The sequence below is a fragment of the Panulirus ornatus genome, chromosome 25 (assembly GCF_036320965.1).
Source record: "Panulirus ornatus isolate Po-2019 chromosome 25, ASM3632096v1, whole genome shotgun sequence".
Lineage (NCBI taxonomy): Eukaryota > Metazoa > Arthropoda > Malacostraca > Decapoda > Palinuridae > Panulirus > Panulirus ornatus.
The window spans coordinates 2,370,765-2,388,619 of record NC_092248.1 but is presented as its reverse complement, the minus strand read 5'-3'; the positions used below and the strand labels follow the sequence as shown (position 1 = coordinate 2,388,619).

At 44.4% G+C, this 17,855-nt stretch overlaps 2 protein-coding genes across 2 annotated transcripts in view; both read left to right on the top strand.

Annotated features, from left to right (window-relative positions):
- Positions 1-517: 517 nt before the first annotated feature.
- LOC139757166 (uncharacterized) lies at positions 518-2,710 on the top strand. The gene has a single exon (XM_071677283.1). It carries the CDS (start codon positions 657-659, stop codon positions 2,550-2,552), a length of 1,896 nt encoding a protein of 631 aa, XP_071533384.1. The 5' UTR covers positions 518-656; the 3' UTR covers positions 2,553-2,710.
- Positions 2,711-14,078: 11,368 nt separating this feature from the next.
- LOC139757163 (uncharacterized) overlaps positions 14,079-17,855 on the top strand; it is a 138,843-nt gene continuing 135,066 nt past the window's right edge. Inside the window, exon 1 of the mRNA XM_071677280.1 lies at positions 14,079-14,296. The gene's annotated coding sequence lies outside the window, so the exon portion shown is untranslated. The remainder of the gene's footprint in view (positions 14,297-17,855) is intronic.

Here is a 17,855-nt window from a genome sequence, read left to right as displayed (position 1 = left end):
TCAAAAATTAATGTTGCCTCTTTATGTACAGGGATTCAATACTATTTACAAACAAAAAAAGGCTTTGCATCATCTATTTTTATTCAAAACTAAATTAGTAAGTGAAAAAAATACAAATATTCACACTCATTTCATATAATCATCTTTTGCTGTGATAGAATATACGAAGAATCTTTCATGGTAAAGCATCATGGCCCACAGACCTCCCGACCACTTGTTGTAAACAAACTATATGGAATATATTTCACCCCTTTTAAGATATCTGATTTTAATTCCGCATAACCCTCGATCAAACAACGACTTAAAAAAATAGAAATATAATACCCTGTTATTTAGTAATAATCTAATATACAATAAGGGAAGGTCTGTGTATTTGCTTCGTTTATAATAGTGTGTCACACGATCCTCATTTTCTATAGTGGACTAAGGACACGTCAGATAAGTGGCGCCTCACAGTTCTCGTCTTCGAGTTGCGTCAGTCACTCCAGGTTCAAAGTCTAGTACAAACTTACACGTTGCCTTAAGGTGATGAGGGCCGTCAGCGGCAGCGGCTGACCTCAGTTCATAGAGGAGACTTAAAGTAACAACTACAGGAGCCCGGTCAACAGACGCGAAGAGTACACGGAGGAACTTTGTCAATTGCAGTTAACGCAGTGATGACGATGTGGGCTAGGTTAGGTATTGGTGTAGTTGTGCTAGTGGTGGGAGTGCAGGGCTTTGGGGAAGTGGCAGAATGGCAACAGCAGAGGGAAAAAGCCGTTGATGCCCTCTTCCAGCAGCAGGAGGCCGCCTGGGGCGTGGAGCTCCTGCAGCAGGCGGCAAAACAAGGAAACATGGACGCCGAGAGTGACCTAACCCTGGCACGCCTCCTGGGGACAGGTCTGACGCAGGATATCGATGGGGCAGCAGCATCCTCCAGTAGTCTGGTCAGTGTCGGGGGCACGAGGGCCCACACCACTCAAGCCTTGCTCCTCTCGCACAACCTGACGGGCACCTCTCTCACGCAGGAGGAGCGGAAGAGTCAGGCAGTGTCGCATTACCTGCTGGCGGCCATGGGTAATGACCCCCTGGCCCAGATCATGGTGGGGAGGCACTACTGGAGTGGTGGGGACTGTGATGCCGCCCTCCAGTACCTGCGACGGGCGGCCACCTCCGTCCTCCCCACCACCACGGAGGAAGCCAAGGGCCGCAACCCGCCAAGGTTCGTGTGGCCTGAGGACGACAACACCCCCTCCACCTACCAGGTACCTTCTCTGGACGAATTCCAGTTCCTGGAGTACTCTGCCATGAGCGGCGACCCCGAGGCAGCCCTGCGGGCGGGCATAATCCTGTACAAGGGCGTGCCCGATGTTGGGTATGACCCCGTGCGCGCCGCCCGCTACCTCCGACAGGCAAGCGAGGCTAACAGCACCACAGCCATGGTGCTCCTAGCCTCCATGCACCTGCACAACACCATCAGCCCGGATCGTGACGACACGCTGGAGCTCCTGCAGTCGGCCCTCAGCCTCGGGGACAAGTCTGCCCACACATACTTAGGCCTCCTGCACATGAAGGGGTACGGGGAGGTGCCCAAGAATCTAGGTAAGGCCAGGAAGCACCTCGAAGAAGGCATCAAAACCGGTAGCGTGGAGGCGTTCTACCTCCTGGGTAAATTATACGAGGATCCCGACAGCTCTGGGAGTGTGGAGGAAGCCATGATGATGTGGGAGGTGTCGGCCACCTTTGGTCACGTGCCCTCGGCCTTCCGGGTGGCAGAGAACTACTGGCAGAGGATGCAGAAGGTGACCACCACCACCGTCACTCCTGACGGGAGCTCGGCTCTGGCCGAGAACATTTGCCGTAACGCCCTCCCGCTGTACCGCATGATTGCGCTCTCCGGCAACTGGCAGTACCTGCAGGAGGCCGCCTTCGAGGACTACAACAAGGGCCGCTACTCGGCCGCGCTTCTCAAGTACCTGCTGCTCTCCGACCTGGGCTACGCCTCGGCCCACGTCAACGCAGGTCGGCTACTGGACTCGGGCATCACCGGCGTCTACAGGAATGAGGAGGCTGCCTACAGCGAGGCGCTCAAGGTGTGGCAACGGGCGGCGGACGCAGGGCTGGCCACGGGGCACGTCCGCCTTGGCGATATGTACTACTACGGCCATGGCGTTCCCGCCGACGAACACTCGGCAGCCAAGTACTATGGCCAGGCGGCGCACCTAGGCAGCCCCCAGGCCATGTTCAGCCTGGCGAACATGAAGGAGTGGGGCCAGGGTGTTAGCCAGAACGTGACCCGCGCCAGGGAGCTGTACGAGGCCGCCCTAGAAGCTGACGCTGACGCCTACGTCCCCGTCACCCTGGCGCTCCTCAGGATGGACATGTTGCTGGGGATGAACGCCACACTGGGTCTTGATCTGTATGCTGGTAGGTCCTCCCTCGCCTCACTCCTGGACCCCACGCTCGGCCTTATGTCAACATTAGATGCTTGTGTTCCTGCCTGGGATATTGTGGTCATGGTGGGCCTGGCTACCCTCATCCTGCTCCTGGTGGCTGCCAGACACAGGCGCTGAGCACATCTTCATCCCAATCCCAAGGCTTTTCGCCGATGTTGAGTTCCTAGTCACACACACACACACACACAGTGATGACTTTCACCTTTGTATCCTAACTACAGAGTTATTGTCGTGACTATATTACCTCTGTATCATCACTAGTCATTGATCATTATCACTACACTCACTATATATAGGTCACTCATCAGTTACTGTCATCACTTAACCCCCACCTCACTGTATGATCGCTAGTCAGCTACTGTTATCACCACACAACCCCCCTACACTCCTCCTCTTCCTCACCACATATCCTTAGATACAATCATCACTCACAAATACTTCACCCTCGCCACACTAACCATAAAACCATGTAGGCTATTGCGTTTCAGGAAAAAAATATAGCTCAATAATAATCATCACCTTTACCTATAAACTAGTCATGTGGCAGAAGCATTCACCTTTATATATGTGTAATATATATATAATGCTTGTAAATAATCTACGTAAGGCTAAAACATAGACTACGTGAAACACACAACAAACACAAAATTGACCTTATTTACCGAGTCGAATATTGTCAAAGACCCATTAACTTCACTAACAAAGCTGTGCTGCACACCTAGTTTTCCTCTCTTCATGTAAATGTATTCTGGTGTCACTTTACGACACAGGTCAAAATTTTGTGAGCTTCCGACGCCGCGAATTCTAGAATGTCATTATTTTTCTATAAAATTGATCTTGGTCTGCGAAGCGGTTGGCTGCCACCCGAATGCCACTGTGCCTGAGGTATTTTAATTAATTTCTCCTGTAAATTAAGACTACCATATCAAATATAGAGATGAGGATGACAATTACTGGAAGAGAATATAGAAACTTGGTGCTTAGCGAGTACTCGTACTGCTATGGGACGATGCTCGCGTCTTTCCTATGTTACGGGGCGGGTGCAGAGAGAATGTCAAACTATGTGATTTTTTGGCTCGGTTTCCTTACATTTTAAGCATTTCTCCTTTAACCATGGACGCATAATGTCATTGGAATAGGAGGATGAACGTGTATCACCCAAAGCACTGTAATGTAACTCAGTTATATATAATTAAAGTGAGAGGGAAAAGTGTTCTATTGCTGCAGGTCTACGCCCCGCCTCCGTGGTGACGTAAAACCATCGACCAATCGCAGCGGCTTGACATTCTCTCCTTGGTCGCCTTTGAGGTCTGATATGGATGCTGGATCGATGTGCATGATTTTTATATAAATCTAAGAATTTACAGCACCTTGATATGTGTCTCCGTTTATATGTTAGTGTTAAGCCGATAGGATAATACATAATAAAGCACATGCTGTAATAAGTAATACACGAAGGATACATGACTAGGTTAGATATTACTAGAATAGCTGGTCTTTCACGAGAATATATATATATATATATATATATATATATATATATATATATATATATATATATATATATATATATATATGATCAGGGCACTTCAAACAGAGTTAGAGATGTGTGAAAGACAATAATCTACGGTGAACGTCAACAAACGAACCGACCTTCCTTAAACCCCACCATTAATGTGTGATACTAGGCGCTAAGGTTGCTTCAATGTTCCTTTCTTTTTTTCTCCTCTTCCCCTTTCATTACAGTGACTTAAGTTCATATATTTTTGTATCTTACAGGGGCACTACTCGTACGCATATGTACAAAATCTTGATATGAAATAGGTTGCCCAGTGCCTATTTATAATTGTTTCTTTAGCACTGAATGTTGGTGGCGTATTTGAGGGCATTAGCTGCAAAATGCAGCAGGCCGATATCAGCTGGCGATGATTGTCCTCAGGGGTTTCCCTCCCCCTGAGTGAAATTATCATTTATCATGACAGCCAATATTGGCTGAACTAGACGCGTCTGCAGCCAGCAAACTTCCAAAGGTCCATTGATGTTCCATATTTATTGCGCCCAACATGAGAATTATATGTACAAGCTATGCTAAATAAGCTTATTTGCTTCACTTTTGTAAGGCTGTGACTTTTTATTGTATTGTAATTTGTTTTTTTTATTCTATAATTTCACACTGTGTAAATATTATTTTTATACTTGTAGATGACATAGGTTAATAATTATCTTGTCAACTGAAGGTTCATTTGACCGAGGGCTATTCACTCCTAAAAGAATGTTTTATCAATATAGACACTAAATATAAGGTGATGGAATATTTTCTATTTTTTTTTTCTTTTTTTGTAAATTTGTAAAGTTTCAGGAAGAACTAAACGGATCTAATGATCTCCATTGTTCACTCAGCTGCCTTCCATAATGTCTTAAGAGCATGATGAACAAAATAATGTCTAGTCTGGTCCAAGCATAAAATAAATGGTACAAATATTGGTGTTATTTATCATCCTAAACATTTGATTAACTGATATGACTTAAGACTAATTGTTGCTCTCTACAATCGTTTATTACAGATCTGTGCATGAAAGAGGTCCATACACGTATATAACTATTCTACTGTATAAGGTACATGATATTAATAGGCTATACATGAATAGCATTACAGGGATATAAGGACTTACAGCCATAAGGGTGTTAATTAATAACATATGTTGTTGCTATAGTCGTCCCATGTATCCCTTCTGGGGAACCCCAAGGGACTTTGTCTGGGTGTCCAGGATGTCTCTTAGATTCTTAGGGATAAAGTGATGTGTAGGCTAGGCTGGTGACGGGATGCTGGTAACATGTTTTCGCTTTTAGTGGATCGTAGGTGGATGTTCTGTATGACTGAAGTGATGGATGGAGGCCAGATTTAACATGTATATATGGGTAGGTTGTGTATTTGTAGACATTATTTAGGTGATCTGAAGAACATTTAGTTCCCGTGTTGCCTTTGCGATGGTTAGGTTCGCGATAGGAGATGCTGCTGCTGTGTCGGTGAGAGGGACGTAGTGTGCCGGTGTATCCATTTATATATATATATATATATATATATATATATATATATATATATATATATATATATATATATATATTGATCCCTGGGGATAGGAGAGAAAGAATACTTCCTACGTATTCCCTGCGTGTCGTTGAAGGCGACTAAAAGGGAAGGGAATGGGGGGCTGGAAATCCTCCCTCGTCGTTTTTAGTTTTTTAAAGAAGGAACAGAGGAGGGGGCCAAGTGAGGATATTCCCTCAAAGGCTCAGTCCTCTGTTCTTAACGCTACCTCGCTAACGCGGGGAATGGCGAACAGTATGAAAAAAAATATACATATTATCTTTGCCAAGTGTCATTAAGGTAAATGGGGACTTGTTTTTTTGAAGACTGTCACTTGTTTTGTGGAGGAGCCAGTGTTGGAGAAAAGTGTAAGTAACAGACGATCTATGATATATCGCCGTATTGTGATGTGATACGTTCAGCTCGTCCACGAAAGAAAGGACGAGGATGTTTTTTAAGCTGTGGCAAAGATGGTGGAGAGGAGAGATGTGAGGAGAAAATAAGGGACGAGACCGGTGGTGCCCTGGCCAACTCAGCTTGGGAACAGTGCTACAGTAGAAACACATAACAACAGCATTCCGTAGCATGTGTGCCACATGGGGTCATAGGTAAGGTGAAGTGATAACTAATGACCCCCAACCACTGCCTCCCGCGGTGCTTGGTTACATAAAGGGAGACATGAGCCTTGACGACCCAACCTGGAGTTAATGTGAATCGTACAGGCGGCAGCGGTGCACGAGGGGACTATGAATCGTATTATGGCCTTCGGATTTTTAGCTCGCTGACCAGTGATAAACACTTGGTAACATCCCATTTTTTTTTCTTTACTTTTCCCTTCGGGATCATTTGTATCCATGTATATACTTCGTTCTTGGATCATTTGCATAAAGGTATATACTTCGTTTTACAGATATAACGAGTCGACATGGAGGGCTTTCCTGCTCACGGAAACTATACCACTCAAAGCCACATACAGCTATCTACTGTTAAGGCGACAGCAGTAAAAAAAGAGACACTGGGTATATATCATTTGTGGATTATATTTACCATGACGCATTTGAACAAGCAGGTCGGCTACGTCTTGCCTCTACATCATATTTCAAGCGTCATATCCCGACGCGTTATCAGACAATAGATAGTGGTATCTGGGCCTCAAAATGCTTCCTCTCTAGCGCAACATAATAACATTATCAACACGGGGTGCCATCAGACAGACTTCTACGTTTCTAAAGAATAACTTCATTCATCTATATCTCGTAATTCTTGCAAAACACCCTCTTCTGCTCTCTCAACCACGCTCTTTTTATTTCCACACATCTCTCTTACCCTTACGTTACTTACTCGATCAAACCACCTCACACCACACATTGTCCTCAAACATCTCATTTCCAGCACATCCATCCTCCTGCGCACAACTCTATCCATAGCCCATGCCTCGCAACCATACAACATTGTTGGAACCACTATTCCTTCAAACATACCCATTTTTGCTTTCCGAGATAATGTTCTCGACTTCCACACATTTTTCAAGGCTCCCAAAATTTTCGCCCCCTCCCCCACCCTATGATCCACTTCCGCTTCCATGGTTCCATCCGCTGACAGATCCACTCCCAGATATCTAAAACACTTCACTTCCTCCAGTTTTTCTCCATTCAAACTCACCTCCCAATTGACTTGACCCTCAACCCTACTGTACCTAATAACCTTGCTCTTATTCACATTTACTCTTAACTTTCTTCTTCCACACACTTTACCAAACTCAGTCACTTATCTGAATAATTAAGGCGTTAGAGAAAGAAGGTATGGATATAAACGATAATGATAATCATGAAAAATATTGGCCTAGTTCACTTAAAGGCAACATTATTTCTTTCTAAGCGACCCATTGACCATTATCAGTGATATCTTTCGGGGAAGAAGCCCCTCGCTATCAGGGGAGGTGACCATATCATAATCTACAGATGACCCTCCCCTTATCTCAGGGGAAGGGTTAACTATATCTCGTTTTCTGGAGTGGTGGCATTATTGCCCACCCAACCCACTCCCCCTTAGAACGCTAGAGGGTGAAGTTCGCGTCCCCCCAAAAAGATTATGATGATAAAGGTGACATGTGAGAGATCCCTCAACCCTCGACTTAGAGACAAGAGAGAGTTTTTCTTCTTTTTTTTAATATATGTATATATTTGCTGGGTGAATTGTGCGCCACGGGAGTTGACGGCTGTGGTGGAGGTGAGCGAACGGATGCCACACACACCTGGACGCACCACAGCTGTGTGTGGGTTGGCGCTATTTATACATGTAGTTCGTGCGTGTGTTATGTTTGTGTACTGGAAGAATTGCAATGTAAGCACGTATATGTACACTTGTCCATGCGTCCTCATACAAATGCACATAAAAATAGGTGAATATGATAATAAATCATACTGAATGAAGAAATGGTTAATGTGGACACCAATTATTAAGTCTTAAAAGTCATATAACAGTAGAGATGGTACAAGAGAAAGGGCCTATCGAGTGTAGAACTCTCTCCCTGTACAGTACAATTAGGTACATACAAACAGGTCATCACACACACACACACACACACACACACACACACACCAGGTTGACCTCTACGTGTCTCCTGATTCACGTGACTGAACTGAGGTCACGGAAGGTCATACGTATCACCCAAACGAGAGAATCGTGCATGAGAAACATGACCTTTGCGTGACACAATTGAGGGAGGGGGGGGGGGGGAAGGGTCAGTTTTTGTTTACACGCATCAAATGTTAATTTACAGTTGCATGGCGTTGATGAATCTTTTACAGTGTTGTGGGTCCGTGTGGCCTGGCTCTGTGGTGAGGGGAGGAGAGGCGACCCGTGCGTCTGTGGCCTGGCTCTGTGGTGAGGGGAGGAGAGGTGACCCGTGCGTCTGTGGCCTGGCTCTGTGGTGAGGGGAGGTGAGGCGACCCGTGTGTCTGTGGCCTGGCTCTGTGGTGAGGGGAGGTGAGGCGACCCGTGCGTATGTGGCCTGGCTGTGTGGTGAGGGGAGGAGAGGTGACCCGTGTGTCTGTGGCCTGGCTCTGTGGTGAGGGGAGGTGAGGCGACCCGTGCGTATGTGGCCTGGCTGTGTGGTGAGGGGAGGAGAGGTGACCCGTGCGTCTGTACACTGGTGATGTGGTGTGAGGGGGTTGTGGGGTATGTTCGTGATGTAGTATGAAGTGGAGTATGTTCATGATGTAGTATGAGAAAATATCAAACTCGGAGAACAAATACATACATAGGTATACAAAGTTAAACATGTACATATTTGCACACCACACACACACACACACACACACACACACACACACACACATAGACAGTGAAAAGTGCTTCGAGAGATGTAGTGGTACAACAACCAGCGTACATAAGGTGAAATTAAGCAAGAAACTTGTTAAGAAATATGTGAAGTGCTTTTATAGAATAAGAGTGGTGGATGAATGGTATAAACAGGTTGAGGATGTGGTAAATGTGGACAGTAAACAGATATTCTAAAGGCCTCATCAGTGTGAAACTCCTTCACTGTACATTATAAATAGGTAACTGCACTTACACATACCCATGTAGACCTATATATATATATATATATATATATATATATATATATATATATATATATATATATAAATTATCCCTGGGGATAGGGGATTAAGAATACTTCCCACGTATTCCCTGCGTGTCGTAGAAGGCGACTAAAAGGGGAGGGAGCGGGGGGCTGGAAATCCTCCCCTCTCGTTTTTTTTTAATTTTCCAAAAGAAGGAACAGAGGGGGCCAGGTGAGGATATTCCAAAAAAGGCCCAGTCCTCTGTTCTTAACGCTACCTCGCTAACGCGGGAAATGGCAAATAGTTTAAAAGAAAAGAAAAGAATATATATAAATATATTATTTTTTTTTGCTTTGTCGCTGTCTCCCGCGTTAGCGAGGTAGCGCAAGGAAACAGACGAAAGAATGGCCCAACCCACCCACGTACACATGTATATACATACACGTCCACACACGCAAATATACATACCTATAGAGCTCAACGTATACATATATATACACACACATACATATACATATATACACATGTACATACTTCATACTGTCTGCCGTTATTCATTCCCGTCGCCACCTCGCCATACATGAAATAACAACCCCCTCCCCCCGCATGTGCGAGAGGTAGCGCTAGGAAAAGACAACAAAGGCCACATTCGTTCACACTCAGTCTCTAGCTGTCATGTATAATGCACTGAAGCCACAGCTCCCTTTCTACATCCAGGCCCCACAGAACTTTCCATGGTTTACCCTAGACGCTTCACATGCCCTGGTTCAATCTATTGACAGCACGTCGACCCCAGTATACCAAATCGTTCCAATTCACTCTATCCCTTGCACGCCTTTCACCACGATCACTCAAAATCTTTTTCACTCCATCTTTCCACCTCCAATTTGGTCTCCCACTTCTCGTTCCCTCCACCTCTGACACATATATCCTCTTGGTCAATCTTTCCTCACTCATTCTCTCCATATGACCAAACCACTTCAAAACACCCTCTTCTGCTCTCTCAACCACACTCTTTTTATTACCACACATCTCTCTTACCCTATTATTACTTACTCGATCAAACCATCTCACACCACATATTGTCCTTAAACATCTCATATCCAGCACATCCACCCTCCTCCGCACAACTCAATCTATAGCCAACGCCTCGCAACCATATAACATTGTTGGAACCAATATTCCGTCAAACATACCCATTTTTGCTAAGATAATGTTCTCGACTTCCATACATTCTTCAACGCTCCTAGAACTTTCGCCTCCTCCCCCACCCTATTATTCACTTCCACTTCCATGGTTCCATCCGCTGCCAAATCCACTCCCAGATATCTAAAATACTTCACTTCCTCGAGTTTTTCTCCATTGAAACTTACCTCCCAAGTGGCCTGTCCCTCAACCCTACTGTACCTAATAACCTTGCTCTTATTCACGTCTACTCTAAGCTTTCTTCTTTCACACACTTTACCAAACTCAGTCACCAGCTTCTGCAGTTTCTCACACGAATCAGCTACCAGCGCTGAATCATCAGCGAACAACAACTGACTCACTTCCCAAGCTCTCTCATCCACAACAGACTTCATACTTGACCCTCTTTCCAAAACTCTTGCATTCACCTCCCTAACAACCCCGTCTATAACAAATTAAATAACCATGGAGACATATATATATATATATATATATATACATATATATATATATATATATATATATATACATATATATATACAGGTGTTACCGGACTCCACCTGCATGAATAATATATCTGTGTGTGTGTGTGTGTGTGTGTGTGTGTGTGTGTGTGTGTGTGTGTGTGTGTGTAATTACTTATTTGTACTGTACGGGGAAATTGTGCGTTCGTGTTGCCTCGTGTGTGATGTGCACATGTGTGTACTCATCCTCATATGTACATGCCGCACACAAAAGTTGCTTACAGAGGTAAATGTCCACATATGTCTAGCCTTTAGGTACACATATGACTTCTCATCCTGGGGTCCAACACCTGACTGACCCTCACTTCTTTCCCCAAGCTCAAGGTCACATGTCCAACGCCATATATACGTCATTCACTTCGGAAAGATGTGGCTCATTGTACTCGTCCGTACTTCATGGCTGGATCATGTTGCACAGGTGTACAGATGCGTATCTAATGCACAGATGTAGGAGTGAGGTGTATACGGGTACACCGTGAGGGAGATGAGTGAGGGGTGTGAGAAGTGATGTAACAGGTGTACTACACCAGTACTATCGTTTCATGTGTACTCCAACTTCAACCCACCTGCTGTACGGCTCGTTAACCCTGAATCTCCCAAAACCCGAGGTCATTTGACCTGAAATTGTCTCTCCCAACGACCACAGTCTCGCGCCGCCTGCTCTCTACCATCATTATCGGCTAAATCAATGCTACGAGGGTCGACCATATTCCCCCCAGGTGGATCTCATGTACTGGGGAGTCTCCAACACACATCTCAAGAGGATGACTGTGGTCCCTCCCATACCGACGGCAGGAGGAGGGTCTGATTCCACCACGACCCTTTTCCACAGTCAAGGACCTGGAGAAGATGATCACCTGTCCTTCCCCCCTCACTCTGCAGACGACCACCCACCACCACCTGTTCCTCACCTCAAGACCTTCAACGCCCCCATAGGTAATCTCGTCCTCGTCTGACCACAACATTCTTGGATCTATCTTCTTTGTAAGCGCACCACCACCTCCTCCTCCTCCTCTTGCTGTTTCCCTTCTGCAGGTTAATAGCGCCACGTCAGGAGCGATAGCTGCACCAACTTGAGGAAACTCTTTTTAATGCCTTTCCTCGGGTAGGTTCCTGCTTGTCTAAAGCCTCAGGTACTTCACTGCCTCTTCTCCGATGCCTCTCTCTGCCCAGCGTCTAACAGACACTTACTCCTGCAGAAGTGGAGGTATATAACATTCCCTCGTTCTCACCTACACTTGTCTCTTCTCTCTCCTACCAGTCTGGTAGTTGGGCCGTCCCTAGTCTGAAGCCAAAACCGGGCAAGAGACATATGACATATCGGAGATAAATAACTCCGCTTTCTTTTTTTTCATAGTTGACAATACAGCACGAGTTAAAATACCCTTAATGACAGCCATCTCAAGTGATAGGAAGGGTAAGAGATGACGAGTCTTCATCACGGCTCGAAAATCACTGCCAGTTGAGTGGGGGGCCCGAGGCGTTTCCCTATTACCCAGGCAGTGTGGCAACCTCTCCCACAACCACTCCTCTTCATCCACCGATGAGGGTTGATAGTCTCTTGCCAAAGCATCGTCAAGTACCTCCGTCATGTTAACTTTCGTCTCCTTTTTCCGCTCCGAGATAGCTATGGCTGTGTCTCGCTCCTAATGACACTGTGTAATGGCTTCTGGTTCCATCCTCTTCTCTACCTCCATCCTGAATGACTATCAGAACATACTCTTCCCCCAAACACACACGACTTAAAACATCTCACGTCCCTCCCTTCAATCTCTTTGTCGCACTGATCAAAACGCATCATAGTCTCTGGACTCAAGCAAGGATATGTGGACCATATGGCATCTCTTCGTGTCTGTGAGTGCGCTTGTGGACTTGCCCCTGTGCTTGCTCGTCTTTCTCGCTCCTCCTTGAAAACCGAAACTTTTCCTTCATCATGGAGATTCGCCTTGTTACAGCTTGTTCGAAAGAAGCGCGACTGTTCTAACACATCCAATGGCCATCTGTTGCTCTGACTTCTGTTCCCTGTGTGTGTGTGTGTGTGTGTGTGTGTGTGTGTGTGTGTGTGTGTGTGTGTGTGTTGTGGTGTGGTGTGGTGTGGTGTGGTGTGTGTGAGTGTGTGTGTGTGTGTGGTGTGGTGTGTGTGTGTGGTGTGTGTGTGGTGTGGTGTGGTGTGGTGTGTGGTGTGTGGTGTGGTGTGGTGTGGTGTGTGTGTGGTGTGGTGTGGTGTGGTGTGGTGTGGTGTGTGTGTGTGTGATGCGATGCGAAGGGATCGAGACGACAATGCACGGACGAAGGTGAATGTGCTGGGAGTGATATGCTACAATATGAGGTGTGAGAAGGGCTGGTCGGGTAAGAAATGAGAGTGTAAGAGAGAAGTGTTGGTAATTAGCGTATGACTCGAGACATCTCACAAGGCTGTGCTGAAACAGTTTGGAAATATAGAGAGGACGAGTGAGGAGAGGTTGACAAAGACGTGAATGTGTCAGAAGTGGAGGAGATAAGGAATGGAGGAGGTTTTGGTCGCTCGAGGCCTGAACATGCAGTAAGGTGTAAGGTGTGAATGAGCTAGAGTGAGTTGGAGCGATGCGGTATACAGGGGACGACGTGTAAATGGACTGAATCAAAACATATGAAGCATTAAACATTACGAAAAGAGAATGGACGTGAGCGAATGAAGTAATTTCTTCGTATGTTTCTGGCGTTAGCTCAATAAAGCGGGAAATGGCAAACAAGTATCGAGAGAGAGAGAGAGAGAGAGAGAGAGAGAGAGAGAGAGAGAGAGAGAGAGAGAGAGAGAGAGAGAGAGAGAAACTTTTTGGTCGCTTTTTCTCTCACACTTGTTCGTCGTTTCTGGGTCGTAATAATCACAACTTGGTCACGCAGCAGGAGGCAGTTGCCAAACAGTCATTATTCTTAACTGCTACTTATTTTTGCAAAAAAAAAAAAAAGGGACAGTGCTCTAATAGAGTATGCATACTGATTCGTCAATTTACATTACAAGGAAAAAAAAACACACACATTCATGTCGTGTGAGAAACGCAAGCATTTACGATACCGATTTTCAATAACATTTACGAATATCCGTTTTCTCTGGTGACGGGAAGCGCGTCTAGACCCGTTTTCTCGCATGGAGCAACGCTCGTTTTCTGCGGCGGGCGGAAGAAAATCGAGGCTATCGCCAGGACCCGAGACCATATTGGCTCCATGGATCCCATGGAAACGTGAGCGACGCGTGGGGGGGAGGAGAGAATATTTCACCTTACCAGGCCCCCGTGCAGCAGTGCGGGTGGCGAGGAGGGGGGAGGAGCAGCGCCGCCTTCCGTGCCCCCACAAGACAACACCCCCACCCCGACCAGTCAGTCTTGTGTGGTGTGTTGCTGTGAGCGGTGGCCGAAGGAGGAGGGACAGAGAGAGGAGGAGAAGTAGGCCAAGCACATTCTCGATCCTCATCTAGCATTCGATGTTCTCTAAGCCTAGTGCAAGCCAGACCTTGCAGTGAGTTCCAATTCTTTTCAAACGTAACGATGATTACACCCGCTGTGTTGTCATACACACACACACACACACCCACACACACAGGGGGATAATTGAACTAAGATGGAACTCACCATGTTAAAGAAATCATAAACATTGGTGCTGATATATTTCAAGTATCTTTATCATAGCTTGTGTATATAGATCTACTAAGACAGAGTGGAGTGCGTACTTTAGTACTGACAATATTCTACCCCTCACACAAGGAAGGAGAGATGGGGTATATTTCACACCTGGTTTACGAAAGGTGGGGAGGGATATATTTCACCCCAGAGCCATTAGAAAACGGAGGTATATATATGTATATATTTTTCATCGTGTTGTATGGAAACACACTTGGTATATTTCAACCCTAGCGTCTCCAGAGGCGGGAGATCTATTTCACCCATGAATCTATGGATATGGTATATATTTCATACTGTTGAACAGATAAGTATATATTTTGATCCCTTATAGTTATAAGAAGGCGATATATTTCATCCCAAGCGAGAGATATATTTACTTCATGCTATATAGACTATATTTCACATCCGAAGTATAAATCTAGATGATATACTCGGCCTGATATATATCACCCATTTATAAATGAAGACAAGGTATATATCTATCACTAAGGTAAAGATATAATGCATAGAGTTCATCGCAGTGTATATATACAAGGGTATATTACACCTTGGTATACCAATTGTGAGTATTTCTCACCTATATTTCATCATAATTGTGTATTTCACATCATATATATATATATATATATATATATATATATATATATATATATATATATATATCACATAATACCCATCAACAACCAGGATTCGAACTAGGGACTTTTTGTGTAGCATTCAGAAACGCTAACCGTTAGGCCATCGATGCTAACCTCCATTGTTTCCAAATACCACTCAAAAGGTTCCGGGTTCGAATCCTATATATATATATATATATATATATATATATATATATATATATATATATATATATATATATATATATCAGTACAGTTCACAATATGGTTATAAGTCCTTTATCATCCCGTACACAAACAGATATATTTCATAATGAAGCAAGAACTACTGAACCATACAATGCTAGTAATATATTCCACATCAAAACAGATAGTGACGTAAATTAAGGGGTATACTCCCCACTGGATTAGTATGCAAGGAAAATATACTTTACAGGATTACGTCACAAGGAAGGTATACTTCACGGGATAAAAGACCCCGGGAAGATATATTTCGAAGGATCAAGGCAACAGCGTTATATCCCACAGGATTATAACGAAGTATACACTTCACGTGAGCTATACTTCCGTTATACTTCACAAGATTGTGACGTAGGAAAGATATGTGGTAAGGGAATTAGGACAGAGGAAATATATTACTTGAGAGTATTATGGCACAGGAAGGGATCTACTTCCTTCCGACAATTATGAGAATAGTGATATACTTCAAATAATCAGTGCAAATGAAAGGTACATATCACAGGATTAAGACACAGCAATGATATATTTCGAAGCACTAAGACACAGGAAGGATATACTTCGAAGGATTAAGACAAAGGAATGATATACTTCGAAGGATTAAGACACAGGAATGATATACTTCGAAGGATTAAGACACAGGAAGGATATACTTCGAAGGATTAAGACACAGGAATGATATACTTCGAAGCACTAAGACACAGGAAGGATATACTTCGAAGGATTACGACACAGGGAAGATATTCTTCACGGGATTACGATAAAGGAAAGATATATTTCTGACTAGGATAACGCACGAAAGATATATTTCAAGGTATCACATAAGGCCTTACAAATCAAACCATTAAACATTGATATTTCAGCATATCTGACTGCAATGATATGACGATTTACTTAAAAGATCTCACACAATTAGCTGTGGATATACTTCAATAGGATGAGCAACGGGTGGATATATTTACCAGACAGGGAAGCATACTTCACGAAATATACATGTATATTGTACTAATGACAGCTACATAACGCGACTCATATATATATATATATATATATATATATATATATATATATATATATATATATATATATATATATATATATATTATATTTATTTATTTATTTTGCTTTGTCGCTGTCTCCCGCGTTTGCGAGGTAGCTCAAGGGAACAGACGAAAAAAATGGCACAACCCACCCCCATACACAATGTACACACACACACGCAAATATACATACCTATACATCTCAATGTACACATATATATACACACACAGACACATACATATATACCCATGCACACAATTCACACTGCCTGCCCCTATTCATTCCCATCGCCACCTCGCCACACATGGAATACCATCCCCCTCACCCCTCATGTGTGCGAGGTAGCACTAGGAAAAGACAACAAAGTCCCCATTCGTTCACACTCAGTCTCCAGCTGTCACGCAATAATGCCCGAAACCACAGCTCCCTTTCCACATCCAGGCCCCACACAACTTTCCATGGTTTACCCCAGACGCTTCACATGCCCTGATTCAATCCACCGACAGCACGTCAACCCCGGTATACCACATCGATCCAATTCACTCTATTCCTTGCCCGCCTTTCACCCTCCTGCATGTTCAGGCCCCGATCACTCAAAATCTTTTTCACTCCATCTTTCCACCTCCAATTTGGTCTCCCACTTCTCCTCGTTCCCTCCACCTCCGACACATATATGTAGGTTTGCGGCAGGGGTGTGTGATGTCTCCATGGCTGTTTAATTTGTTTATGGATGGGGTTGTTAGGGAGGTGAATGCAAGAGTTTTGGAAAGAGGAGCAAGTATGAAGTCTGTTGTGGATGAGAGAGCTTGGGAAGTGAGTCAGTTGTTGTTCGCTGATGATACAGCGCTTGTGGCTGATTCATGTGAGAAACTGCAGAAGCTGGTGACTGAGTTTGGTAAAGTGTGTGAAAGAAGAAAGTTAAGAGTAAATGTGAATAAGAGCAAGGTAATTAGGTACAGCAGGGTTGAGGGTCAAGTCAATTGGGAGGTAAGTTTGAATGGAGAAAAACTGGAGGAAGTAAAGTGTTTTAGATATCTGGGAGTGGATCTGGCAGCGGATGGAACCATGAAAGCGGAAGTGAATCATAGGGTGGGGGAGGGAGCGAATGTCCTGGGAGCCTTGAAGAATGTGTGGAAGTCGAGAACATTATCTCGGAAAGCAAAAATGGGTATGTTTGAAGGAATAGTGGTTCCAAGAATGTTGTATGGTTGCGAGGCGTGGGCTATGGATAGAGTTGTGCGCAGGAGGGTGGATGTGCTGGAAATGAGATGTTTGAGGACAATGTGTGGTGTGAGGTGGTTTGATCGAGTAAGTAATGTAAGGGTAAGAGAGATGTGTGGAAATAAAAAGAGCGTGGTTGAGAGAGCAGAAGAGGGTGTTTTGAAATGGTTTGGGCACATGGAGAGAATGAGTGCGGAAAGATTGACCAAGAGGATATATGTGTCGGAGGATATATATATATATATATATATATATATATATATATATATATATATATAT

Bases quoted from the DNA above. Each gene is read 5' to 3' on its own strand.
- LOC139757166 (XM_071677283.1), top strand. From the start codon at position 657: ATGACGATGTGGGCTAGGTTAGGTATTGGTGTAGTTGTGCTAGTGGTG.